Source organism: Mauremys mutica, chromosome 20, assembly GCF_020497125.1.
Source record: "Mauremys mutica isolate MM-2020 ecotype Southern chromosome 20, ASM2049712v1, whole genome shotgun sequence".
Lineage (NCBI taxonomy): Eukaryota > Metazoa > Chordata > Testudines > Geoemydidae > Mauremys > Mauremys mutica.
In genome coordinates, this window is record NC_059091.1 from 7,214,272 (window position 1) to 7,241,688 (window position 27,417).

Genomic DNA, 27,417 nt, shown 5'->3' on the forward strand with positions numbered 1-27,417 from the left:
TTCACCCAGTTATTCCTATACTGAGCCTAAGAACTTGTGTGTGATTAAAGCATCTCGTCTGGTCTGGGTCTGAAGCCATCAAGAGATGGAGAATGACTACTGGAACAAACTACCCATGGAAGAGGTGCAATCACCCTGTTACAAATGTGTGCCTTACTTCTAGTAGTAACCCACTGGAGGACAGAACGGTGCTGCTAATGTTGCAGAGATTTGGGACGATTGGGTACCGGGGCAAGTTCCTGCTTGAAGTGGCCTGTTAGTCCCATAGCGCTCTGCTTTCTACAGGAACCAGCAGGCCTTGCTGAACACCACACTCGGAGCATGGCTCCACTGCCATCAGACGCACCGGCGGCTGGCCCGTGCCGGCTGACTTGGGCTCAGGCAAAGGGGCTGTTTAATTGCAGTGTAGATGCTGGGGCTTGGGCTGGAGTCCAGGCTATAGGCCCCTGCAAGGTGGGAGGGTTTCAACATTTGCACTGCAACTGAACAGCCACTTAGCCCGAGCCGGCTGGCACGGACCAGGCCTGGGTGTCTAAGGGCAGTGTAGACATACCCTTACGATGGTCTTCAGGAAGGCCATCTACCGAATGCCACAACCGCAGAGGAAATGGAGCCGCCCGCAGCAGCAATCTTACCTAGGGCTTGCCCGGAGCGGTACAGGCCGCCCGGAGCGTGTAACAATCACGCAGTATTTCACCTTGTCTTACAACACAGCTGTGAAGTTGGTCAGCCCGGCCCTTCTGCCGTTAAGAGGTCAGGGCTAAAACTGACCTCTCCGCAAAAAATCAACCAAGCAAGCGTCTTCCCTTAGGACATTAGCCCGTGGAGCACCAAAACGGAGTTCAGTCCGGTTCCTCTGACTTCCCCGTTAGCCGCTTCCAGCTGCTGAGCATGCCACAGAGTACTGGGTGTCAATTCACAGGAAGGAATGCCCCCTTGTAGGGGCAGCAACACCATTTTGGACAGCACCTGGGTGCTTTCAGACGGCCTCCCATCCGAGTACTGTCCCAGGCTGATACTATTGAGCTAGTGGAATGTGCAAGGATCACAGGTCTCTCCGTCCGGGTCAGACACTTCTGGACAAGGCAGGGTGGAATAGATGCTGTGACCCTACTCCAGGTGGCCTGCTATTCTGGGAGCAGCTGCCTCTGGTGTGGAAAGGGGTTATCTGCTCAACCTTCTGCCTGCTCACAAACACCAGGCCTGTGATGAAACACATGGGAAAAACGCAACAGATAGAATACCAGGGGAGAGAGAGAGAGCGAAATGTCTACACAGCGAAGATCCCCCCACCGTGTATGCCTGTTGGGATTTTCTTGTAACGGACTCACACGGCAGAGAGCTTATCCTTGTTAATATTTTAATGTTATATTTGCAGCATAAATAAAAGGCACATTATATGTTTGGTAAGAACAGTGGCTGAAGGAACAAATTGATAAGTGCCAGGATTTTGTTTTTAAACAGCAAAATACAACACAGGGCCGTGCCACGACTCTCCTCCGCCCCTGCGGACACACAGGTCAATGGGAATCCATGGCACAGGCTAATGCTAAATTGTGAGGACCTGCTCACAGGAGCACTTCGGTGAAGAACATTTTTTTATTTGCTAGTGCGACCTGCCTGCACCTCTGCGAGTTTTGTTGCGAAAGGCAGAGCAAGTCAAGAATTGTACAACAAACCTGTAGCAGGGAGGGAGGGTCGGGGAGTCCAGGTTTGGATACATCTAAAAATAATTTCATTGCATAAGGAATTGCGCGTCCATTCAGGAAAGTTGATATATGTCGATATATTTCTATATATATTCATAGATAGGTATTTTCTTTTATAGAGATACTACACCCTTGTGGTTAAGCTTTTCAGGGATTTATTTTTGTGGGTTTTTTTTTTATATTTTCTTCCATTATTGATCGTAAAAGCTCTCCATATAAAACAGCCAGCTATTGGTTGAAGGGCAGGTGTCAGGTGGGTTCTTCCACCACTGCAGTCCCATGCAAATGAAGACTGGTTCTTTGTGCTGGGGGAAGGCAAATCCCAGGACCTGGTTCCTTGGGCGGCTGCTGTGAGGTGTGGGGGAAGAGAGCAAGACTTTGTTCGACCTGGAAGGCCATGTGTCAAAGAGCTGCCGTCCTGCTCCCACAGAGCACCCAGGACAACTGGCAGGAGCCCGTGGACAAAGGTTGTTCCTTTCGTGATGCCTCTACCCAGAGACGGAAGGGAGAGGTCACCTCTCTTGCAGGCCTTGCACACGACACCCGTCCTCTTGAAGGCCCGGGGGGTTGCTAATGAGAATCAAGGCTTCTGGAGGAATCAGAAATAACCTGCTCTCTCTTCCAAGGCAACGGAGCAGCTTTGGCCTGGGCTAAAAACACTCCTTCCATCTGCAGCAGAAGAGAGAGGGGAGCAGAGGCCAGGGTGGGGCCTGCCTCATTTATGTGAAACGTTTTAAGATTGACTGAATTATAGAGCAGAGCTAGTGGAGCAGATTTAAAGGTGAAATCGCTACCATGTTATTTCAGAGGCTGAAGGTCCCTCAGTGAGTTGGGCTCAAATGAAAATTCTGGCTCTGGGCAGTGTAGAACTTGGAGGGATCTGGGTTACCCTGATCTCCAGTGGGCCAAATCCATATCCCCCAGGTTTCCAGATCCATAAAAACTTGCGGCCTCCATCTCTCAACAAGTTAAAAATTAACATCCCCATTTTAACCCACAAGTGGATTTTCCCCACTGCAGCCAACCTCTGTCAACTGGCTCAGCCCTTTAAAAAACAATCAAACAAACAACGAAGGCTTCTTGTGACTGTCAAGTATCATGGAGTTGCTTCGGCAGCTCAGTACTGTGTGGCAAATGGCAAAAGCAGCAAGTGGTGGTCTCCTAACGGCCCACAGGAAGGGAGTGATTAACAGGTCCTGGAGCCTGAGGGGCAGGTGGACTGTTACTTCCCATTACTCATTAAGTGATTCCTTTCCCAATCCATTAGGATTGAAAGATGCCAAGGGCAAGTCTACACTACAAAATTAAGTTGTCCTAAGGTACTTCGCCTTACAGCCACCGCAGTAATTACACTGCTTTTGCACATCCACACTACACTGCTTGTGTCAGCAGTGTGCATCCTCACCAGGAGCGCTCGCACCGATTTAACTGTCAGCGTGGGGCGTTGTGGGGTGGTTTCTGCAAGGCGGCAACCGCCGATGGAAGCAACACAATGTCTCCATGGACACTGCATCGGTCTAAGTGCTACGCCACTCACGAAAGTGGAGATATTAAGTCGGCGTAGTGGGCGAGTTACATCGGCGGGACCTGCATTTCAGGGTAGATGCTTACAGGGTTAGGTCAATGTAAGCTGCCTTGCGTCAACCCAAGTCTGTAGCGTAGACCAGGGCCGAGTTTGGGGTCAGAGTGCGGCTCCCTGCCTGACTGCATAAGAAACCTCAGAGCCACGGAAACCAGCTCCACTATTGGCATCAGCCTGGAGTTCCAGAGAAAAAGCTAACAAGCATCTAGCCCCTATCTTGGTCAGGTACCATCTGTAACAGACCATGCCGGGTGGGAGATAAGTTCCCATTTCTAGCACGCCATCCTCCCCTCCCCGGGCCTTAGGTGGAAAACAGCTAAGGCAACCTATGGCTACCTACAACATACCCTTCCTTGAACTCCTTTCTGCAATTATAACAGTCTCCTTCGAGACAGAAGGTGCTGGCTTTGTGCAGCCGCGGCCGCTAACGGATCCAGGGTGCGCTGGGAATCTGCCCCACCCCAAAAGCATCCGCAGCGCCTTCTCCTGTGTCCCCCACCCCCTCCCAAAATAAAAGCAATACAGCACAACAAATGCATAACGTATGGCGAGCCAGAACTCTACAGCACTCCCGGGACGGGACTTTTAACACAACGATAATGATTCAGTCCTGCAGTATACAGCACACAATGCTTAATAGGAGAAAAGGGCTCACGGGGGACAAAGCCAGCTGAACAAAGGCAGCTTCTCGTTACAGCGCCGTGGGTGTGTTTGTGCTAGATTCCACAGGGTACAGACGGCAGCGTCTCTAGACCCTTCCAAGTCATTAGCACCTTTAAAGTCAGCAGAGAAGTGTCTCAAAGATCAGATTGAAAAACAGGTGAGGAGCATGGTATAAAATGCCCAGATGGAGACTGGCTTTAGGAGGAAGAGGGGATTTTGTTCAAAAAGGGCAACAACCCTTCTCTCCTTGTTGCTCTATAACATCCCACCTGGGTGCTTGAGGCAAGGGGGTGGGAGGAGAGAAATCAAGGTTTCTGGTAGGCGAAGCCCTCCTGTGTTTCAGAAATAGCACCAAAACTGGAAATCAAGACACCTGAACGAAGGTGCCAAACCGGAAGTGCCCAGGGCACAGCCCTGACTAAAGAGACTAGAATCAAAGTGAAATTCTATGCATCGGTGCCAGCTGTTACATTGAACAAAGTAGCCCTTCCACACGCAGAAACAAACGATGCAGGGTTGACAATCCAAGGCCTCAGCCTGTACAGTGCAACACATTCCAGTAGAGGGCACCAAAGCAGCAGCCAGAAACAGCCAAGGCACCAAGGTCCCAACTGGAAATGTGGATTTAGAGCCACCAGAGCTCCAAACCTCAAGGAAACCTCTAACACTGCTGACACCTCGCTGCACATTCAGTCTGTCTCTGACCCAGAAGCACCTTATCCCTCTACTGCCGGGGCTGGAAATTAACCAATCAGACACAATGCAAAATAAAGGACCCCTTCGTTTGTGTCGTGCATAACTGGGGCTGCAACCAAGGTGCACTAGGTAACGCTATATGATTACGTTTCGAGGGGACTGATGTCTAGCCTGTAAGCCTGCCAATAAGCAAATCTCACAGGTGAGTCCAATTCCAGGCCTGCTTAATCGAACCTTTGTCGTTGTAGCTGGGTCGGTCCCAGGTCATGAGAGGTAAGGTGGGTGAGGGAATATCTTTTACTGGACCAACTTCTGTCGGTGAGCGATACCGCAGACATGAAGAAGAGCTCGGTGTAGCTTGAAAGCTTGTCTTCCTCACCGACAGATATTGGTCCAATAAAAAAATATGACCTCACTCCTCTTTGTCAATATGGGCTGTAAAAGGAACACCCCCACCCTACATCTCTCAGGCTATCCTTTCATCCAGATGCCTGGAATTGAGGGGATATGGATACACGGGCTGTATGAACGGACAAGGATTCAAGCGGCGCAAAGGAGAACTTGTTCTGACAAATGCAAAACCTGCTCTAAAGCCGCAGCTTCGAGATTCAGAACAGAGCTCAGAACGTTTGATGTTCAAGTTCCTCGCTAAGGTCACGTATGTTTTCAAATGTTTCTTGTCTGAAGCTAGGCCAGACTGTCAACAGGAGTCTAAGGCTTGTGTCTAATGCCTAAGAAACGCACATGAGCGGGTGGGTTGGCTTAGAGAGTTCCTTACATCTCATTTGGGTAAACAATGGGTTATGGGTGGAAAAAGGAAACCCTTCACATAATTACCCATCCTGCCTCAGGACTCTCCTATCCTGAGTTCTCCTGGTACCGCTTCTCGTAAATAGAAAATGTATGTTTAATGCAGAAACATTATCCTAGATCTCCTGCTGGAGAAAAGCATGGTTCAGGTCATGGAGTGGGGGTGGCAGGAATTTAAGAACTCTGGATTGGAGGTGGATGACAGCAGTCAGCTCAGGGCAGGAATCAAGCACCTGCTTAATGGGGCGGTTAACAGCACCCCCAGCAAAGTGGAAAATCACACTGACTAGTGGTTACAGCATGGGACTAGAGGATTCAGGAGCATCCTGGGCTCACTGTGTCCTCTAATCAAGTCACAGGAGTCCTGTGTACTTTATCCACCGACTGTAAAAGTGGGTAAGAGGCCCACCCTGGTTTTATAACACAAAAGCGAACTCCATTCTCCCCTCCTCTCCCCAGGAGACGGCGGATCTTTGAGAAAAAAAAATCAGTTACAAAATAGGCTACTCCACGCGGCCAGAGTTCCACAATCACAGAGGTTAACCCACAAAACCCACAGCTTTCTCACCATGCAGTTCCCTAGTCCACCGAGAACCTACACTAAATTGCCTCTTGGAATGAGACCAGCAGAGTGTTCCTGCTCCCAGGGAACTGCAGCACAATCTGGAAGATATATTTAAGTCAAAAGTACTAGGAAATTAGCTCCTTCACCAGCATAGTGTTGATGAGTCAAGACCTCCCAGTTATTGCCCTGAACTTGCTAATACAGGAGCCAAAGGACCTGAGCTGAGCTGAAAAGTGGGGATTTTTCTTTGTACTTGGCTGCAGACCCACAGAGCACAGGACTTACTAAATTTCATAACCCAGCCCTGCCTGGTCCTCCAACCCACCCCTCTTCCCAGCGAACTCGCATCTCTTTTGGCGGGCAACCAGAAGAAATCTTAAAGCAAAGGCACCACAATTCTGTCAGATGAGCTCTTAAAGGTACTAGTCGTTTCACGACCATTAATGCTCAACCCTAATAGTAACAAGAGCTTTTGAGTACAAGATTACTACCCCTTGGGTGACCAGACAGAAAATGTGAAAAATCGGGACAGGGGGTGGGGGGTTAACAGGAGCCTAGATAAGAAAGAGATCCAAAAATCTGGACTGTCCCTATAAAATCAGGGCATCTGGTCACGCTAACTACCCCAGGTGTGTGTACTGTAAAAATATAGCAGGCCATGACAAAGGTGAGAGAAAAGTTACAATGAAGGGAAGGAATTAGTGCCAGCTGCTCTCACATCCAAGAGCTGTCTGTCAGGAGCCCCGTTTTGTTTTGTTGACTTTAGATTTTTTTAAATTTTTATTTTGTACCAATCAGGGTGTTGTCAAGCCACAGCGACAAGGAAGAGGCAACACTAATGCTTTGGTTGACGTCCTCCTCCACACCTAATTTTATCAAAAAGCAACAGTGGAATTCAAGAGATATACAGAGGGAGACGATATTTTTAGTCTTAATTGGATGGGAAAACAAAAGGAGAAAATTAGTTTCTCTCTGCTATGAGCCCCTGAGGGCCCAGGCTAGATTCTTGCTGAGAATGTCATGGGGTTCGACATTCTGATGTTGTAGGGAAAGAAATGCACGTCTATCATAATTGCCTCTAATTAAATAATAAATTACTTTTTTCTATTATAACCGTGGTAAACACTAACTGATTAAAAAACACCGCTCTGAATGAGTATGATCCTACCACTAGTGCTTAGTCCTTGCTCAGTAAGAACTTAAATGTACTTTTGAACATACTAATATTTTTCCTGGCCTCGTGAAATAAGCCAGAAGGGGATCATTTTCCCCACTGTGAAGTAGGCCACACATCACAAAACATTAAGATAATAATAATAGGAGATATACCAATCTCCTAGAACTGGAAGGGACCTTGAAAGGTCATTGAGTCCAGCCCCCTGCCTTCACTAGCAGGACCAAGTACTGATTTTTGCCCCAGATCCCTAAGTGGGGATTCAAGGATTGAACTCACAACCCTGGGTTTAGCAGGCCAATGCTCAAACCACTGAGCTACCCTCCCCCCCATTCTGTGTTGTTCCCAGGAGGAGACATTTTCTTGAAAAGTAGGTGTGGGCAGTCAATTAATTGAAAATGCCATTAGTCACGGCCCCCTTCGGCCTAAGACAACTAATCGCTGAAGATCTTCTAAAGCAACAGGGATGGCCAGGGAAACTCACTTTAGCGAACTCCGAGCCCTACGATGATATTGGGAAGGCTGCCTGAAAAGCCCAGGGACTAGGAGGACAAAAAGGACTCCTAGGCGCAGCAAGTCTGCGGACTACGTGGAGTTCGAGCCATCTGTGGGTACTGCCACCTATTCAGGAACCTAAGGTTTTGCTTTCTAAAAAAAGTTCTTCACTCTAGGTTGAAAAAGCAGCTGTCACCGAACAAGTCCATGAGGATTTGCAGCCTTTATGTGGGTAGCTGCACCAGCACAGGAAAATGAGATTAAAAAAAAAGAACACCCCCCATGTATAGATCTGGAAGGCAATTCCCAACATGTACAACCCTCAAGGATGATCACAAAGCCACAACCAATGACCAAGAAGGCAGGACTGCCTGGACAGCGATCAGTAATTTTACACACAGATTAACAGGAAATCATCTCTAGGAAAAGCTGCAATTACGGAAAAGCTGGTGATTTAAAGGAACAACCTAGCAACTGGTTTCATAATTGTTCTAAACACACACTCAGTCAGTGAATTATATTCCTCATGATATAAATGCTCCTCAGGGGCTGGAATCGCTGCTTGGCTACAGGACAGAACTTCACACGGGCCTCATCTTTTCAGCAGGCCTCCTCTAGGTCTGCAGTATTTATTTACTCGAGCACGGCCAGTCTATTTGCACGAGCAAACCCATGCAGTGGCGATTAAATGAGGCCCCAGTGGAAAAACAGGGCCCCTAAAATTCAAAACTTAGCACCGAAGTGGTTGTCCATTGAAACCAACAAATCTGAAATCCGATAACGTTATCTTCTGGTTTTTTTTGCATCTGTTGCAATGCTCCAGAGCCCATCCTCTCCCTAGGTTACCGCCCTGATAACTCCCATACAGGTGACTAATCTAGTTAAAAGCACAATTACTCGTTTGCTTGACAGACGACTCGCAGATGGACATCCTGAGCCGCTCAGGAAGTGCTGTCTGCATGCAATGCACTGCACCGCTTCATTTTGGTAAGAAAACAGCAAAGGATTTTGCCACAAGTTACTGGAGCTAGTAGGGCTCTTTGGTAGCATCTCTCCCTTATGGGCCTCAATCCAGTGATGCTTCCTGCAAGATATTTAGCAGCCATAGCTCTTCCTGGTTTCAATGGGAGAGGAGTGCTCTTGGCATCTCCGAGGATCAGGCCCTCTACGTGAAGTGGGAGAGATGAGAACATTCTACATAGATGTGTCTGCTTCAAAATGAGAAGCAGCTCCCAGCCTATTTACATTTCAGGCTAGCTCACAGCAAGGGACTTGGGAGGGAAGGGAAGGGCTGATATTAAAATCAGGATTGGGGAGATTAAAATGAAATACTTTCAGAAAAACCTTTAACCTATTTTAAACATTTTGCACAGCCATGATTGCTTTTCACAAGGTAATACCAGGCAGGTGTGTGCCCGATAATGAAGGGGATCTCCGACATTTACACATCTGAAACTCCTGTTTACTTCTTCTAAATCTGTCCCTTTTAATAAGGCCAGGCAAAGATCAGCTTGTCAGTGAAAGCTAAGCTATCTTGTATACTATTAAGCTAGCTACGTAGTTGTGGGGAACCACCAAATCTGGAGCTGCTCTAGCAACACATTCATTCAGTGGCAAGCCTTAGTTGAAATGGACACTGAGTAGGAACAGAATATGTTTTATTCTGATCACTGATCCAGGAACCGTGCTGAGGGAGATGGAGGATGGAGTTACTGGTCCTGACAGCATTTGTACTGCTCCTGCCAGTATTTCCAGAAGTAGCAAGTTCTAAGATATTGGACCTAGAAATACAGGTGTTACCTAAAGTACTGAAGTTATTTTCAATACGTTTGCTATCTTGAGTTTGTTCTACAGAACATCTCAAAGGTGTCAAAATTAGAACTTTGTCTCCTCGCTGTATTTCCTTCGTCCAGGGAGGTCAGAGAGGACATCTGAGTGCTAAGGTCATTACCAAGGAGCTCCCTAGGCCCCATGAAGGAAGTTGGAGAACGTTTCATGCCCATGTGCCTATTTTGAACACAGAAAGATAAACTGTTTGTCTTCAGCAACCTGGGACTCAGACACGCTCAGACTCTGCTGGGAGACAGAAAAACAGCCGGAGATTAAACTCACTTCCACCTCTTCTGTGAAACTACTGAGTTTTCTATTTAAATACATTCAGGTATTTTAAACACTGAACATTGTTTTTGCACGTTCAGTGAAATACACTTCAAGGGGAAACAGTCAGCTTGAAATCCAGTCAATTACCATTAAAAGCAGTTTCTGGTCTACATGTCTCCTGAGCACTCCTGCCAACTTTTGCAGTTTTACAGGCACATTTTCCTATTTTTCCAAGATGTTTCTCCCTTTAACACACTAATGACTCAAACATACAGGGGAACTGACTAAGTGACAGAGGAGAAATACTGAAACCCGACTAAGATATTGCTAAATATGCAGAGTAAATAAACAAGGGGGGGAAATTTACAAATTATTATTTTTTATCTCCAACTGCTAGCAATCTTAGGCAACGCCTATAAAGAGGAGGTAAAAATTGTCAGACTGAAATGTGATTTAACTTGACAGTGTACATTTAAAATCATGTCACACAAATCATCATCTTGCTTTCCTCGCCTCTAAACTTCCAGTTCTGGCTGGATGTTTAGTAGCTGCCCATGAACCCTCATAAAGATTAATGCTTTACACACTATCTGAAAGATGGAATTCCCGGCTGCTTCCAGATGGTAGAAAGCATTAGTTTATAGCTCTGTACGTTCAGCAGAGCATACACACAAACCATGTCAGAACTGAAGCGGGTGGGGCACAAGATGGTAATCCGAAGGACAAGATTTTAAGGTCTGGTATCTGGTGATTTGTCAGGGCAGGAAATATTCCCTGGGTACACTGTATGTTTCTAGCACCCAGTAGGGCATGAAGTCTCACCCCCTGATAGTCACTGCTCTGTCTGGCCAGCTGTAGTTTTCTGGCAGGACCTGGTAGCAACAAACAGATCGCAGACTTGTGTAATTTTTGATCCCCAGTGGTTAAGTAAGGAGAGCAAAAAGCAGCCAGATTTTACACTAATGCTGTACTGTCCCAGGGAGCAAGTTCACACACCTCTCAATCAGTTAAACACCATTTTGGTAACGAATACGATGGTTGCTGTACTTACAGCTGTAGTGACTAAAGACTATAGTACCTATAATTCTTCTGCTTTTTCCTGCTCACTCAAACCCGAGTCAGAATCTACAGCAAAATCACCCATTACCCATAGCTACCTGAATGCGGCCAAATCCCTTAGTCTGCCTCCAGACCCCAGGGAGAAGCAACCCCACAGTTCAGACTGTCAGAAACCGAGGCATGTGGGAAATACCCTTGACTGGGTTGCTGTGTGTCTGGATGACTGGTCCTTTTAAGAAGGAACAAGAATGGGACCAGAGGCCTGAGGTTTTTCCCTTATTTGGGGGATTTTCTGTTGAAAAAAGGGCTGTTTTGAACTTACGGGAAGAAGTCCTAGGAAGGACGAATTAAGATGGAGGATCTGACACCACCACAACTGACCACAAGGGGCCAGTAGCGAGCAGGGACCAGAGTCCATTACACTGACACTTGCGTTTTTCCACTTCAAGCATCTCCCTGTTTTCTGAACCTCTTAAGCCCCTCCCATTATAAAGACGGGTGCTGGGAAGAAAAGAATCAGCAATTTAGGGTCTGTCTACACAGCAAAAGCCGTGCATGGGCTAGTCTACCTGAGCTAGCTTTAATCCAGCTCGCATGAGTAACAGTAGCAATGAACACAACATGGTACGAGCTGCAGCTCAGGGGAGCACAAGCCCAGCATGGACCCCGGGTACATAATCGGCTTGCTGTCTTGAGTAGCTGGATTCAGCTAGCCCATGTGCAGTTTCTACTGGGCAGACAGACCCTTAGTCGTGACTGTAGCAGAGTGATCTATTTAGAACAGAATCCGTTAAAAAAAAAACAAAAAAACATTGTCCGTTTTTGCTCAATGGACTGATTTTTACAAGTCTGTTTGCAATCTGAAGCTTTCAAACTCGTTACACAAATCCACTCCAGCTTATGCAGTGCTGGGAAGCTATTCCATTCTACTATGCCTTTGATTACCCCCTGTTTGAAACGTGACTGGTCACCTAAGTCACATGGTATTGTTTCAGTCCCGACTAAGTTCGAGGAGCAGGAAGAAGGAAAGAAACGATTCCAAGATAGCTGTGAAAACACACATACGTGCACATGCGTGTTGCTTTCCACAGACCAAAAAAATGGTCCCTTGTACAAGTCTCCATGGAAATTAATACGGTTTGTGAGCACCAAGGCAAATTCACTTTCAGTTAAAGCCTTTCACACTTGTCCAACTCAAGCTGTACTTACCACCCCATCCCCTTGTACAGTCTATTGTGCAGCTGTATCCTTGAGCTGCCAGCCTCTTAACAACTGAAGGTATTTGAAGGCTGCTTTATGCATGTGTTAAGGCTATCGATAGGCAGTATTTACCCAGTGGTGCTGTCTCAACATGCACTGGTGCTGGTGTTAAAATTGGCTTCTCTTACCTCTTGTTAAACATCCACTAGCTTTGAGACACTAATGTTAGCCTGCAGGCTGGAAGTGGAGTACGATCAATCATCATGTCAATGCTGTTTGGGCCTCTTGAACCACACATATGAATCCAGCTATTCTAATGAATCTGTCAGAGCTATGCACCCTATTCCTTACAAGACAGTGAAGTGTCTGCAAGAGACTAAATTAGTCATGGTGACAAACAGATTCCCTGCTGTCGTATTAGACCTCTGACAACATGGCCATGAGCCCTTTCTGTCTTGGATTCTTAGCCAAATAAAGGCCCCGTGTCTTGTCCAATCAGGCCGTTCGACTTTATAAACCATTTCCTTGGTTGCATTATCCTCACAAGATCCTGAAAACCCGGCTGATGGTATAGCTCTTTGTCATCAAGGAAACAGACACCCTGTTGGGACAGTTATACTCAAAGCACTTTCCTATACGAAAATTCTCTATATAAACAACTTTAACGGAAAAAAATGAAGTGCCTGATCTGGAATGCCTCTTGCAGTAACTACACACAGGTTCTAAACAGAGATGCAAGAGCTGCTAGCTCCAGAGTCTTGAGAGGGCAAAGAAACACAAAATCTCAGGAATGATTGTGTGTGATAGAGTGAGACAAACACATGGTGGCAGTGTATTAAGAGACAACTAGGACCATGAAATACATTAGAGAATATGGCAGAGAGGCCTGGAGAAACCTGAGGGAGAAAAGGAGGAGACGAGACCCCCTAATTAAAAAAGAAATAAATGGAATTTCCCTGTATCTAGGGGTGGGTGGGTCAAATTCTACATGCTCAGATTTTGCTTTGGGTATTGCTGTCCCTGGCAAATATTCCAAGTCTAGATAAGCCAAACTACTGACTCAGCCAAACTAACTCGGCTCAAAAGTGGCAAGTGCGATTTGAGGTGGTCTGGAAGCTCAGGGTGAAGAGGTCGAAGAGCTCAACTGAAGGAAAAGTGTTTTTAAAGAAGGCAAGAAAGATGAAGTGCTGAGAGTTTCACCGACTGATGGGTTTGCTGTAGCACAAATTCACACAGCACCCCTTTCTGGCTCCCAAAATACAAATTCAAATCTACAACTACTACCCAGCAAGCAAAAGGTCAATGACAACCTAAAGAAAGTACACACACACACATGCACACTTTGGCAATGAGCAGACAATTCCAAGTGCCTTTAAAATGTCACGGCTGGTTTTAAATCTACCCCATGAACCTGGAAGCTCTAAAAGTACTACATTTGCTCTTGAGGAAAAGCAATAGATATACCACTACCAGGAGCAGAAGAAAACCATTAAAAGAGGTAAAAGGCCGGGCAAGCGGGATATGCGTCCACCTCCCTTCGTTTAAGGCCACCACTTTATAATGTCATCAGGTTAAATGTACGGGAGACAATCCTTTGACACGTGCGGGGTTTGTTTGTTAAATTCGTGACTTGTTGAGATGGGTAGTGGATTTTGTAGCCGGTTAATTCCAGGACTCGCATTATATCCATCTGCCCCAGCTCATCCTTTCATGCATCACACAGAGCAGCTTTTCCTGGCAGACCGCAGCTTGGTGCTGCTTTACTGTTGTATGGAAGATTTATAAGCAGGCCCTTTTCTGAAGAAGGTACCTGCATCATTAGCAGCTATGGTGTCAATTAAGAGAGAAGCACATGAAATGTTCACAGTTCCTACTGCTGCACCAGTGACTGCGAACACATACTGAAAAAACCCCACAAGTTACAGCAGTCAATGATGGTTAATTGCATGTGAATTAGAGGTGCCAGGCTTGCTTCAGAACCAGAAAGCTTTGGTGTCAGGGAAGTTAAACCCATGGATTAGGAAGCCCATTATCCTCAGCCTTTTGAATCTCACTAGCCCGAGTGGAAAACTCGGCCAGTATTCTTGTGCCAAGGTGCAACATTTCAGGTCAGCTAGAGCAGTGATGGGGAAACAGATGATTGGAAGCAGCAAGCTGTTAAAAATAAAGTGACAGCACCAGTAAATGTCACAGCCTCCCAACAGCTACTTTCCTCTGCTAACAGGTGAAACTTAAAATAGCAATAATGCCAAGAGAAATCACAAGCCAGGGGAGCTTTAGTGTTAATGTAACTGATACCTGAAAATGAACCTTTCAAGATGCATTCAAATGAGGCTCTTTGTGTTCTGATGATTTTGCAAGTTGATTGATCATCACTAAGGGATCAAGAAATCCCTCAATCTGAAGCCATCCTGTACGGACAGGTGATCACATGACAATGGTTTTGGGCCAGGATCTGTATAAGATATGCAGTATAAAGAAGCTTCCATAGCTGCCCTTAACTCACTTAAAAAAAAAAAATCCATATCTGCCCCCATTAAGCAGGGACTTAGCTATGATCAGTCTCTCGGTCTGCAAGTTCTTATGGGTTAGTTCTTTGTCACGTGGTTTGTGACATCATCTGCCAGCAGACTGAGACTGTGGAGCCATAATGACGTGCCACTGTACGGGCATGCTCAGTTCTGTCCTTTGGCTTGCCATCTGAGTGAGGACCGAAGTGGCAACAGCTTCAGCTGCAGAGCGGACGTTGAGCTCGTTGGGGGATGCTGTCACGGAGCTGTGCTGGATGACAGGAGCAGGGGAACCGGTAGGCTCAGAGCTCTCCTTTGGGCTTTCTGTTTTCAAAAAGAAAAAGAAATAGTAATTGAAATGGAACCCATCATGATGCGACTGACATCAAGACTGGGCTGTGGAAAGTGAGACCAACTCTACCAAGCATCCCTGGATGATGAGAGAGTTAATCAGACACTATGCTTTACTTTTACATGGAGGCCTTTCAACCGGCCTGATCCCAAAGCACTTTGGGAATGGATACTCCGATCCATACGCAGGAACCATTTAACCCAGCATTGATATGCATCCACCTCTAAGAAGGGGTGCAGCAGCTGTTAACAGCATGCACCAATTCTAACACAACTACCTAGGACAGGACGTAAAAAAGAATAAAAGCCGCTTGAAAAAAGCAGGGACAATCTAAGGCTTCAGAAAACAATGATCGAAACTAGGATCTGGCTAGGCCACCCCATTTAAATACAAAAAGCAGTAGGGGGAATTTTAAAGAACCTCGAGTCAGAAAGAGAACTTTAGCAAAAAGGTGCTAAGATCAAAGCACAGACAATAGATCTAGCTTAACTTTCCTATAATACAGCTATGTCCTCATTATAATAAATGTACTTTCCTACATGTTGTTTCCTGGTATAGGACTTGGTTCGAGGCCATTTAGCCCAGAGACTGAACAGTTCCTTCGGAGTCCTTACCATCTGTTGGGTGAACACACAGAGAGGTATGTAACAGAAACCCTTCCACAAGCTGACAGCATACCCATTACAGCAGTTTTTCGGAATTTTATATAAATTCTCTGGTTTACTCTTTATGGATCTCTAGAACATTAAAATCAGTTAGTCCTCATTGCAAGCCACTTGCTCACTAAACTTTTCTGTAACTTGAAGCTGTGAACAATGAAGCGAGGACAAGACAAAGCCAGCAAGCTTCTTCTGCAGTCGTATAATGGTCAACAGAGATTAGTTTGTCCAAACGTTGTATTCTCTCCCACTGTGTCATAGAATCATAGAATCTCAGGGCTGGAAGGGACCTCAGGAGGTATCTAGTCCAACCCCCTGCTCAAAGCAGGACCAAACCCAACTAAATCATCCCAGCCAGGGCTTTGTCAAGCCTGACCTTAAAAACCTGGGCAGGGGTGCTAGACAAAAAGGATGATTTGTGACTGCTTTCATGCTACAGTAAGGGTGATCAAACTTCATGCTTTGAGAGGGTATAAGCTCATTCATTATCTGCCTAAGTCCAGAGGAAATTCCCGCCTGCACAGCTGGTTAGATGAATTATGGAGAGGATGTGGTTCTCATCCTCTGAAGCAGCAAGTATTGACCTATGGCTGGATACACGGGATTCCTGTAACACACCAAGCGCGTAAAGCCCATGTCACCAGAAACCAGAGAAGAAATTACAGCCTCATTGTGCACAGCTGGGAGTGTTTTAAGATCCAGATTGCCACTAGGTCCTTTCACGTTGCTCTGTATCCCTTCCCCAAACTCATTTCATCTCACCCTCATAAGTGAGGTGCTGGCTAGGACACAGCTACCATATCAAAAGATACAGCTAGCACCGCAGATTTCAAAAGTGATTTGGGGGTGAGGAGGGAGGGTCAAGCAGAGCAACAGAAGAGTTTGGCATCCCAAAAAGGAGATTTACAAGGTATTACAAATAAAACAACCCAACTGTACATAACGCAGCTGTAATTCCATCAAGGGAATCTGGCATTTTTGTTTAAGGACATGCTTAGTCATAAATCTTTATAATAAAAGAGGCAGCCAGGGAGGAGGGCGATAGGGTAGGGAGATGTGAATTTCATTTTTATTATTCAGATGTGTGATGAATTCCTATTACTGGAGTAGACAGACTGAGGAATAAAAATAGGAACTGTAAACTCTGGAAGTTAACAGGAAAAATCACGTTGCATTATACACAAAGAACACCTGTCTGCAAAGGCTGGGGGATAGGGATGAATTTCATGACCACATTACTCAAGCTGTGAGTCACTGTAATGACTGAAAATAAACTGGCTATGCCAGGGACCTGCAAGGGAGATATGCGTGTTCCATTTCGTCAGAGAGGAATGCTTTGGAGATTCAGAATGGGATGGGAGTCAGAAGTGTGACTATGGAGGCATGGCACCTTCTTACTTCTCCTATTTGATCTGTGCACCCTCCATCTTATTTTACCGACCCAAACAAGTTTCCAACTCTCACAAGGCTGACACAAGCCGATGTAGCTAGGGGATAGCCAGCCAGAGCCCCTCTGCCTTCAGCATCATCAATAAGCCGTCAGACAAATTCCAGGAGTACAAAATCTTTGTTAGTGGGGAAAATGTAAGAGGCAGAAAACCCAGTTAGCTTTTTAGATCCCAGGCTGATTACTGTGGAGCAAGCCCTATGGTTGTAGCCATGTCGGTCCCAGGACATTAGAGAGACAAGACAGGTGAAGTAATGTTTTTTTATTGGACCCATTTCTGTTGGTAAGAGTCACAAGCTTTTGAGCTTCCGCAGAGCTCTTCTTCTGGTCTGGAAAACCTACTCAGGCTTGGTCTATTCTCAGAGACAACTGGGACTAGCTGACATGGGGTGGGGGGAGGAAGAAAGGGAGGCACACTGTGAAGGTGGGAAGGCTGCCCCAGGTGTTGGCTCTGGGAGGAATCTTCCAGCCCCACCTCCATGGGCCAGGGCAGCCAATCTGCTGGGTCCTGAGGGGTTGGGGCCACAGAAGCATGGAGCACATGAGTCTAGGCTGGGCGTGCCTAACTCTGCGAGTGTCAACACTAAACCGTTGCTCCAGACAATGTAACTCGCCTGCTACGTTGACCTAATAACCGCACCTCCACCGAGAGGCGGAGTGCTTAGGTCGAAGCAGTGAAAACAGATGCATTACTTACATCAACGTTAGTGGCCTCCAAGAGGTGTCCCACAATGCCCCATTGTGACAGCTTCTGTCACTATTTTGAACTCCGCTGTGCAGCGGCCAGGCACGCAGGTACATGCTCCTCCTCTTTTAAAGCTCCACAAATTTTAAATTCCATTTTCTGTTTGCTTGGCATGGAGTGCTCACCTAGCAACTGCCCAACGGACCATGCCGGCTCCGCACAGCAAACGCGCTCCTGCCTGGAGTACACAGGAAGTGATGGATCTCCTGAGTCTGTGGAAACACAGCGCCAATCCAGCCATAGAAACATCGATATCTATGAGCAGATCACTCAGGGCATGGGGGAGAAGGGCTACAACTGGGACATGCAGCAATGCTGCGTGAAAATCAAGGAGCTGCAGCAGGCCTACCGGAAGGCAAAGAGTCACTCTGGAGTGGAGCCGCAGACACACCGCTTCTACAAGGAGCTGCCTGCTATCCTTGGGGAAGACCCCACCATCCCCCAGATCCCCGTGGATACTTTGGGGAAGCTGGAATCAAAGGCCCCCGCAGTGCACAGTGAGGTGTTGGACGAGGAGGAGGAATATAGGGGACAGACGACTGGGGATTCGGTGGCGTGGAAAGCCAGGACCTCTTTCTGACACCGGAGCAGTCGAGCCGGTCTCTACTCTCCAGCACTGGTGAGCCTGAAGCAGGGAAGGAACCTCTGGTAAGTAAGCCGTTTGCTTTGATATTGCAGAGACCCATCTGTTCATTTACTATTTTTTAATCAGGCTAGAAGAGGTAGTGAAACAACCAATAGAGGCAGAGTTCCTCTCTGCTTCTCATTCCCCTGGACAGCTAGGCAGAGGGGGCCCTGGGGAACAGTTTGTTTACATGCACTGGGATGTCCTGTGAATCCTGCACAGAGAACTCGAGGAAACTTTCCTGGAGGGAGTCTGCAATCCTCAGCCGAAGGCTTCTGGGGAAGGCTGCCTTATTTCTTCTATCCCGGCAGGACGCTTTCCCACACCAGTAAGCAAATACTTCAGCAGGCACCATTGCAGCACACAGGCTAGTAGCCTACGGACCCGGTCTGCAGCCGGACACTTGCAGGACCTCTTCCCTGACAGCCTCCATTACGCTCAAGAGTGAGATAGCTAAAATTTTCCAACTCCAAATTGATTCCCGACTGATGGGTAGCAATCGGGTGTGACCAGCTTCCATACAACGATCGCCACTTTCTTCTCCACTGTGAACGTGGCTCTCATTTAATGTAGCTGCGCTGGAGGGCTGGGGACACAATTCCATGAATGTGGCCTTGAGCATCTGAAAGCTTTGCAGTCACTGCTCATCATCCCAAACCGGTGCTTGTTTCTTGGGCCCAGAACCAGCGCTCCACCATCTGGCAACGGCTTGGTGAATGCCAACAACCTTGAATTGTTTCTTTCTTTGTCCATCAGCAAGGCAGCCTGCAAGGCATCGTCATATCCCTCGCAGCTCCTCTGGCGGCTCTGAAAATACTGAAGGATCAGGCGCATTGTGTTCATAATGGTCAGCACAATGCTGAAAAGCAGTGCAGGATCCATGCTTCTCACAGAGATAGCGGATGTGCAGGTTTGTGGGGCTTTTGAAAAGAGGCGTGAAACATTGTGGGATGCAGATATCATGGGATGGAGGAAACTCTTATCATGGGATGTTGAAACCATGTTGCCAGTCATCCCAGCGCAACTCGATTGCCCCAAAACACCCTGTTCCACATGGTGGCGAGTTGCATAGTGGGATAGCGACCCATGATGCACTGCTCTCAGCATTGATGCAAGCGCCGCTAGTGAGGACACACACACCCCGACACAAGGAGCATAGTGTGGACATGCAAAAGCGATTTAATTACTGCAGTGGCTGTACGTCAACGTAATTTTGGTCAATTTAATTTTGTAGTGTAGACATGCCCTCAAGATGGAACAGATGATCCATTCAAGGAGAAGAGGCCTGCTAACACCCTTCCAGTCATCGCGAGAACTAAGACTCCCTATGACTGGAGGGCTGGTAACGGGCCACTTCCCCTTGAACGGTCCCCTTGAAATATGTGCTAACTCCTTATGCTAAACAATCTGTTCCACCTTGTATTTAGCTGTAACACTGAGTATGTTTTCCAGACGTGAAGAAGAGCTCTGTGTATGCTTGAAAGCTTGTCTCTCTCATTAACAGAAGCTGGTCCATTACAAGATGCTACCTCACCCACCATGTCTCTCGACTGGCAGGCAGTTTAAAACAAAGACGTCTTCTCACTTGTAAACTGAACCCGTTTGATGTAAATTGCAGAGAACATGAATATGGAACCCCGTGATATCATTTATATAGTCTGGACTTTTCGACTGCACCTGCACTTAAAACAGCAGCGTTAGTTTCCAACACTGAGCAGTATAAAGGAGGACACCTAGTGTTCGGGGCAACATTGGACCAGATTCATGGGAGAAACGGGAGTTTGAGTGATGGATGCATGTAGAATATTTCATGCTACAGGGACACATACTGACAAAAGGAAAAATACGTTATATTATCAAAGCGTTTACACTGCCGTCATCAGCATGATACTAATCGCCTGCTATACAATGTCTTGGAGCAAAATTGGTAGTGACAGAATGTTACCAGTATTATTGTTCCTACACAAAGTGAGTTGTCTGTTCTAAGTCCAGCTTCTAATGGACAGGGGCCCACATCATAAGAACCACCACAACAATTGACACTAATTGGAGATCTTGTTGGGAACATCAGAGAAACCCAGGGTGGAACTCCCCTGTCACCACCTATACGTGGCTTGCTTCAGTGCAGGGATAAGGCACATTGGCCAGGTACAGCATGGGAGAAGCCTGCACTGCCACTGCTTGTGCTTTACCTGGTTCTGCAGAGAGGACACCAGCCCACAGGGCTGTCAATCTAGCATCCTTCAGGAACGCTAAGTTCACGTAATTCTACTCAGATGTACCCTAAGGTACAGTGCCAACTGGAAAAGTCACAACTCACCAAGATACCCCTGTGTTTTTTTCTGTAGTGCAGTGACTGGGCAGTCCTTGTGAGCCAACAGTAGCTGTTTAAGTTGAGCAACTTCATTCCTCAGTAGTGTAACTTCATTCTGAGGTAAAGAAAACAACATTTATAGGGATCATAAGTGTTTGGAATAATATCTCTTAGCAATGGCAGAATACGAACATGTAGATGCGTCAAAGTTTACCACCAAACTCTTGCGTCATTTGAGGTCTACAGACTCTGGTCATCACAAATTAACACCTTAATAAAAAGTTGTGTGTGTTTGAGTGAGTGTGCATACAAAACACGCTTTGCAAGGTTGTCCTCTTACAGACCTGTACTTTACCGAGAAATCCCAAGTTCCAGATGTAAATTAGTCTGTATGTGCCTGCCACCACCACCAATGGAAGAAATGCTAACAATAAGAGTCAGTGCAATATTTTGTTGACCCTGATGGAAAGCTAAAAATTGAAGTGGCATCTCTCTCTGAAGGCCAAAAAATCTTTCTAAGATGACCATTAATGGGAACTGACCGTGAACAGCTATACAGAGTAAAACCATACCAGGGACGTCTCTTCTTTGGTATCTCAAGGGCAACACCGGCAACAAAACAGGACCCCAAGGCCCACCTCAAGTTGTTCAGAACACGACAGCTACTCTTACCTTTAATATGGAGGAGTCTGTAGGTGTCAGCCTGTTATATACTTGGGTGAAGGTTGCTCAGACCTACATCTATCCATCTAAAGTTCTTACTATGGCTCCCATTTAATTGGTGGTGAACTGAGACACCGAGAGACTAAGTGATGTGCCCAAGGTCACAACAAAAAGTCTGTAGCAGAGGAGGAAACTGAATCCAGGTCCCAGGTTTGCACAGTAACCAATAGGCCATCCTTCCTTTCTGTCACCTCCCCACGATTAAGGTGCAAGCAGTGATCCATTCTGAAGCCAATTCCATCCCTTTCTCATCCCTTTCAACAGCAAAACAAAAAACGTTCATGCTTTCAAAAACTTCAGGTTAACTCTCAGCCATTAGTTGAAAATTTTCCCCCTGAAAACTTCAGAGAGCATGTTTGTAATTGAAATTTGAGATGTGCTTAACATTTGTCCCCCTGTATCTGAAAAACCCAGTCAACTGGACTTTGAACTTGGCTAGGAAAACAGTTTCTACAATTACCTTGTGACAAGCATGACGCTGGCAAACCAGGTCATGTCAGAGTGTATTCAGGCCAATTCACTTATGTATTAGTATAGATCAAAGCGATTGTTAAATGTATACGTGTTTGGGGTGTTTAAACTTCATAAAACTAATGGGATGTTAAGTGCATTGTTTTCTCTCATCTGTATCCTCTTATGATGCAACATCAAACATTTACATTGTCAATACTGCTGTAACTAAATAACTCATCAGACATCAAAGAAGCCTTGCGGAATGCTAATGAAGGACTTTATCAGAAAAAGTGCTAATTACAAAGCACATGGCCATTGTGTGCGATGACCGGAGGTCTGAGACTCAAAAGTGCATTCCTCACTCGCTGTCAAAGGAAAAGCCCACGTGGGAAGAGAGACTGACAGCTTGTTTTCTGCGAGAAGCTATAAGAAGGGATTCCAAGTAAGTTCCTGCAACTTTGGACTCTGGCAGGGAAGCGTACCAGATATAAAGCAGAAATCCCCAGAGACAATCGAGGTACCCTGGAAAGACTTTGGGAACCTGGCAGTTCACTGTATCGCTGCCACCCTTCGGAGTTACAAACTGTGATTCCTCTGGACAGATATTTTACCTGCTTTAATCTCTCAATAACTCTTTCTTTTTTGCTTAGCTAATAAACCTTTAGTTAATTTACTACTGGTTGCCAGTGCCAGGGTTGTCTTTGGCGTAAGATCTGGGGTAAGTGGCTGGTCTCTTGGGACTGGAGCAACCTGATGTGGTGTGATTTTTGGTGACCATTATCACAATGTTCCATTTGTCTGGGTGGCAAAATAGTCCGGACACTCTAAGTTGGTCTGTGGCTCCATGATAAGACTGGTAGAGTGATCAAGGAGTTCACATTAGTTACTGGTTTGGTGAAATCTAATTATAGAACATACCCCAAGCTGGTGGTATCTGCCCTATTTCCGACAGTCTGCTTTGTGGCAGGCACTCACAGTTTTGAGCCACTCCAGACAGCGTGACAAAGAGAATGAAGATATCGTAATTAGTGCTATTGAAGCACACTGCATGAGTCACTGAAAGCCAGCGGGGGAAACAGCCCACACCGGACGTGAGTTCAGTCTTCAGACTCCTTTCCGTCCTTGGTCTGTCTGCTGAGAGCATTAACAAGGGGACTAATTGCGACGGGAAGGGAATTATGCATAGTTCTGCTTGGCACAGCAGGAGAGAGGCTGTTAGGGAGCTAGTTAGAGCTCCCCGATTTTCAAGGAGAATCGGAACTGCCCTGGGCCTCAGCTGCAGCTCCCTCTTTGCTTGCCTAGGGTTCCAGTCCCAAGCGGCAGAGAACAGAGCAGAAGCCAGTTACACTGATTTTGTGCCAGTTGACAGCTCTTCTCAAGCTGGGGGGGTGGGGTGGGGGTTCAGCTAGGATACAGCAGCTTCCTGGTGCCTTTGCACTGTTCCGGCACCTATCTTCTGTGGCTGGAGCAGCTGAATGTCCCAGGGTGCAGTCTTGAGAGGATGAGTGGCTAGGCACAATGCTGGATTCTCCCTTACCCCCTTCAACCTTTTCAGGGCAAGACCGGGTGTGCAGCTCTTATGTATTGTATGCAGCAGAGGGGGTTGGAAATGGTGATATGAAATTCCACCTGCTCCTTTTCTTACACCTTTGGCTTATCCAGGATTTGATGGTCCTTTACAAATACTGGTTTCCATTGCCAGAAGCACATACACAAGTCTTTGCGAATCAAGCACAGAAAAAATAAACATGTTACAAAAAAACCCTGCAACATTCCTAGCCACTTGATTCTGGTTTCTCACAGACTAAAGACTACCACTAGAGCACACAGTGCCTCTGTACCACGGTAAAAACGTCCTCCTTGGAGTGGAGGCCGCAATGCAGCCAAGCAGATGGGCTCGGCCTCCGTGGTTACATACTCACACTCAGCTGGATGTTCTGTGTCGTGAGCTCCTCTGCTTTCTTTTCCAGGGAAGACACCCACAGTTTGCGTTTCTGACGGCAACGAGAGGCTGCAGCACGGTTCCGCTCCAGGAAACGCTGCCTGCGCTCATCCGGGTCTTCATCCATTGTGCGTCTTCGCCGGCCACCAGTGCTAGGTGTGGGCTGAGCAGGGGAAACCTGGAGTTAGGGCAGAAAGAAGAGAACTACTGAAACAAACACACACTTGATTAAACCAGACAGTTATCCACACTGATTGTACTGAGTCCAGAGCAAATTCCAATTGGCTTGGAGAGTCAGGATGTAGGATCTGTCAGCTGCTGATTCTGAAACTAAAAAACACTGTTTTTCCAGAGCAGCTTCCAGTGTTCTCAAGGTACTTTACGGACATTAATGAATTAGGTCCAAACAGATTTCTTGAGACTTATTCTACAGACAGGGAAAGTGAGGGAGAGAGATTAAATGACTTGCTTAGGGTCACACTGGGAGTCTGTGATGGAGACCCAGCTTCCCTGATTCTCAGTCCTGCACCTTATCCTTCCTCCCAAGCACCGAATCGTGTGACATGTGTTGATGGATGGACAATATGTACTAGATGCACAATGAAGTTTCAGTTCTGAGCTACTATGTCAATGTCAGGATAATTTGAATATTTTTAACATACAGTGGAGCTCTCCAGTCAAGTGGTGGATATTAGAATATTATGGGTTTTGGAGAGGAACCAGACGGTATTTCTTGCAGTGGATTAAATATGCTCACTTTTCTAGGAAGACTACAGTTTAAATCCCACCTCACGTGATTAAGTGGAAAGAAGTTGATTGGCCTCCGTCTGATTTTCAGTAGATATTTGTCCACATCACAAAGTCATTACCGCAATTTGCCTCAAGAGTAGAACAGCAGGGAGGGTGAAGAGAGGAGTTAGTATCATGGATGAGCAGGAGGCAATGCTGGTTTTGGGGTCAGGGAGGAGCTGTGAGGGAGAAGCCTGCAGAGCATGTCTGGTTTAATCCTTATTTCCACCAGCACTAGAATTCAGCCCCTAGCATCTGCCTCAGTAAAAAAACAGTTTTTTTTTTGTTTTTTTTAAAAGGACTATTCAGCTTCATATTGTTGGAATTTACCACAGGTTACAACGTGAGAGGGAAACAACTCAACAGAGCCATCTTTACAGATATACACGACACTACTGCAAGGGAATACGGGCTTTTGTGTAACACAGCCAATCTTCAGCTGTGCTCGAACATCATTGTACAAAGTCTTACAGGCATTTAAGAGTGGCTTCTGTAACACTGCACTCTCCTGCTGTATTCTGAGGGAACAAAGGAAAAACCAACAAGGACAAATCACCCCAGACTCAGTCCTCCCAGCACTATTGCATCGGCTCTATAATTACACAGCTACAATGTGAGAGAGCAGTTACACTTCACTACTCACTGTCAGACAGCATATGGATATTAAACTTTTGGAAGCCTGTCTAACTGATGGAGCAGGTGGCAATTCTGATGGAAGGCTGGCATTTGGTTAGCTGGCAGGAGCAAGTGGGGAGTGTTTAACCCTAGTAATTAAAAAGGAAAGAGGACAGCAAAACACTCTTTCTAAACTCCAGAACACATCAAGTAACTGTGCCTGTTGCCTAAGACTAACTTGGACTGTTTGACAGTGATGGTAACAGAAACTACAAAAAGGAGTGTTTCACACACACATTAAACCCCAACCCCCCAAAAACCCACCTCAAAACCCCACAGCTCTGCACACTGGAAAGCATATAGGTCTGAGCAGAGAGTGACAGATTCATGAGGTTATTCCCCACCCCTTTCCTAACAGACTAGAACTCCCAGTATCTGTGTTTCTGCCATCATCACTTTAAGCCAGGGGCTCTCAAACGGGGGGCTGGGACCCCTCCGGGGGTCATGAGGTTATTACATGGAGGGGTCATGAGCTGTTAGTCTCCACCCCAAATCCTGCTTTGCCTCCAGCATTTATAATGGTGTTAAATATACAAAAATGTGTTTAATTTATAGGGGGGGGGTGTCGCACTCAGAGGCTTGCTAGGTGAAAGGGGTCACCAGTACAAAAGTTTGAGAACCACTGCTTTAAGCCATCATATCTTCGAAGATTAAGAAGGAGCAGACCTGTGGCTGAGCTGGAGAAGGTGCATCTGGGTGCTGGAGAAGTATCTGACCCTGCTCTGGACGTGAGGTCACCATCGTGCTTGCTGACCCTACAACCAGGCTGCTGCCATTCAGGGAGGAAGAAACCTGGTGCGTCAGGCTGGCCTTCAGTCTCTGTAAAATGAGAGAATAGAACTGTCAACGGGGTTCTCCATTCGCCTCGGAGACACAGGCCCTAACAGAACTTATTCTTCGCTCTTTTCAAAGGATGATTCAAATCCAGCCAAAAGCTGTTATCATCTGGCAGGTGTTGGGTGGCCCATGTGAAGACAGATGATGGTTCTCAATCCAGTTCAGAACAGACAGGTGTCCACATCACAAAATCACTACAGCAACTGGCACTCATCAGCTCCCCAGTGGGCAGTCTCTGCAGAAGGACAATGGACCAAATGGACTGTGGAGACTGAACCGCCTTCAGATGCTAAGAGGTGGATCTGACACATGGGGAGGAACACAGCAGGGAACAAGTTTGCGCAGCTTTGTTAAGAGAGGTCTTCACTAACATCATCACTAACCCAGGTGAAAGGAGACCGAAGCATGGGCATATTGTCACACACGTATAACAGAGTTTAAGAATTCTTACCCTCCGATCCCCCACAATGGCTCTAAGTTCAGGGGTGGGCAAACTACGGCCCGCGGGCCGGATCCAGCCCCTCAGGGATGGCCTCCTGTGGCACCGTGGGCCCTGCGCCGCTCTCAGAGGCAGCCGGCACCATGTCCCTGTGGCCCCTGGGCCGGGGGGGGGAGGGGGAGAAGAGACAGAGGGCTCTGTGCATTGCCCTTGCCTCCAGGCACCGCCCCCCCCCCCCCCCCGCAGCCCTCATTAGCCAGGAATGGGGAGCCGCGGCCAACGCGAGCTTTAGGGGAGGTACCTGGAGGCGCGGCGAGGGCAGCGCATGCGGAGCCCTCCGCCCCCACCTCCCCCAGGGGCCACAGCGCTTCCTGGAGCGGCTCGGGGCCAGGGACAGGGCAGGCATGCAGGGAGCCTGCCCTGGCCCTGGTGTGCACCGCTGCCACCCTGGAGCTGCTTTAGGTAAGCAGTGCCAGGCCGGAGCCCGAACCCCTGCACCCTGCGCCCCAACTCCCTGCCCTAAGCCCCCTGCCTGCACCTTGCACCCCTCCTGCACCCCAACTCCCTGCCTTGAGCCCCCTCACACACCCCACACCCCTCCTCTGCCCCAATCCCTTGCCCTGAGCCCCTTCCTGCACACCGCACCCCCTCCCACACCCCAACCCCCTGCCCCGGCCCTGCATACAATTTCCCCACCCAGATGTGGCCCTCGGCCCAAAAAGTTTGCCCACCCCTGCTCTAGTTTCAGCTCAGTGCACGAATGCAGAATGAATCTTTGCAAATGCCTAGCTAGTGTGCAATTGTAGTAGCGGTTCCTGTAAGCACCAAGGTCACTGCAGCAATGGAGCGCATAA

The 27,417-nt window shown here is 47.1% G+C and overlaps 1 protein-coding gene across 4 annotated transcripts in view; it reads right to left on the reverse strand.

Annotated features, from left to right (window-relative positions):
• Positions 1–1,352: 1,352 nt before the first annotated feature.
• The window catches only part of LOC123353618 (cyclic AMP-dependent transcription factor ATF-7), a 115,430-nt gene continuing 89,365 nt past the window's right edge, over positions 1,353–27,417 (reverse strand). For 3 of the 4 annotated variants that reach the window (XM_044994870.1, XM_044994869.1, XM_044994871.1), the window contains 4 exons: positions 25,954–26,106; positions 23,804–24,001; positions 20,712–20,820; positions 1,353–14,887 (listed from right to left, as the gene is read on the reverse strand). In XM_044994870.1, coding sequence (XP_044850805.1) covers positions 14,670–14,887; positions 20,712–20,820; positions 23,804–24,001; positions 25,954–26,106 — 678 coding nt within the window. In that variant the 3' untranslated portion in view covers positions 1,353–14,669. Of the gene's footprint in view, positions 14,888–15,450; positions 15,533–20,711; positions 20,821–23,803; positions 24,002–25,953; positions 26,107–27,417 lie in introns of all 4 variants that reach the window. The other variant, XM_044994872.1, reaches the window with a different exon arrangement.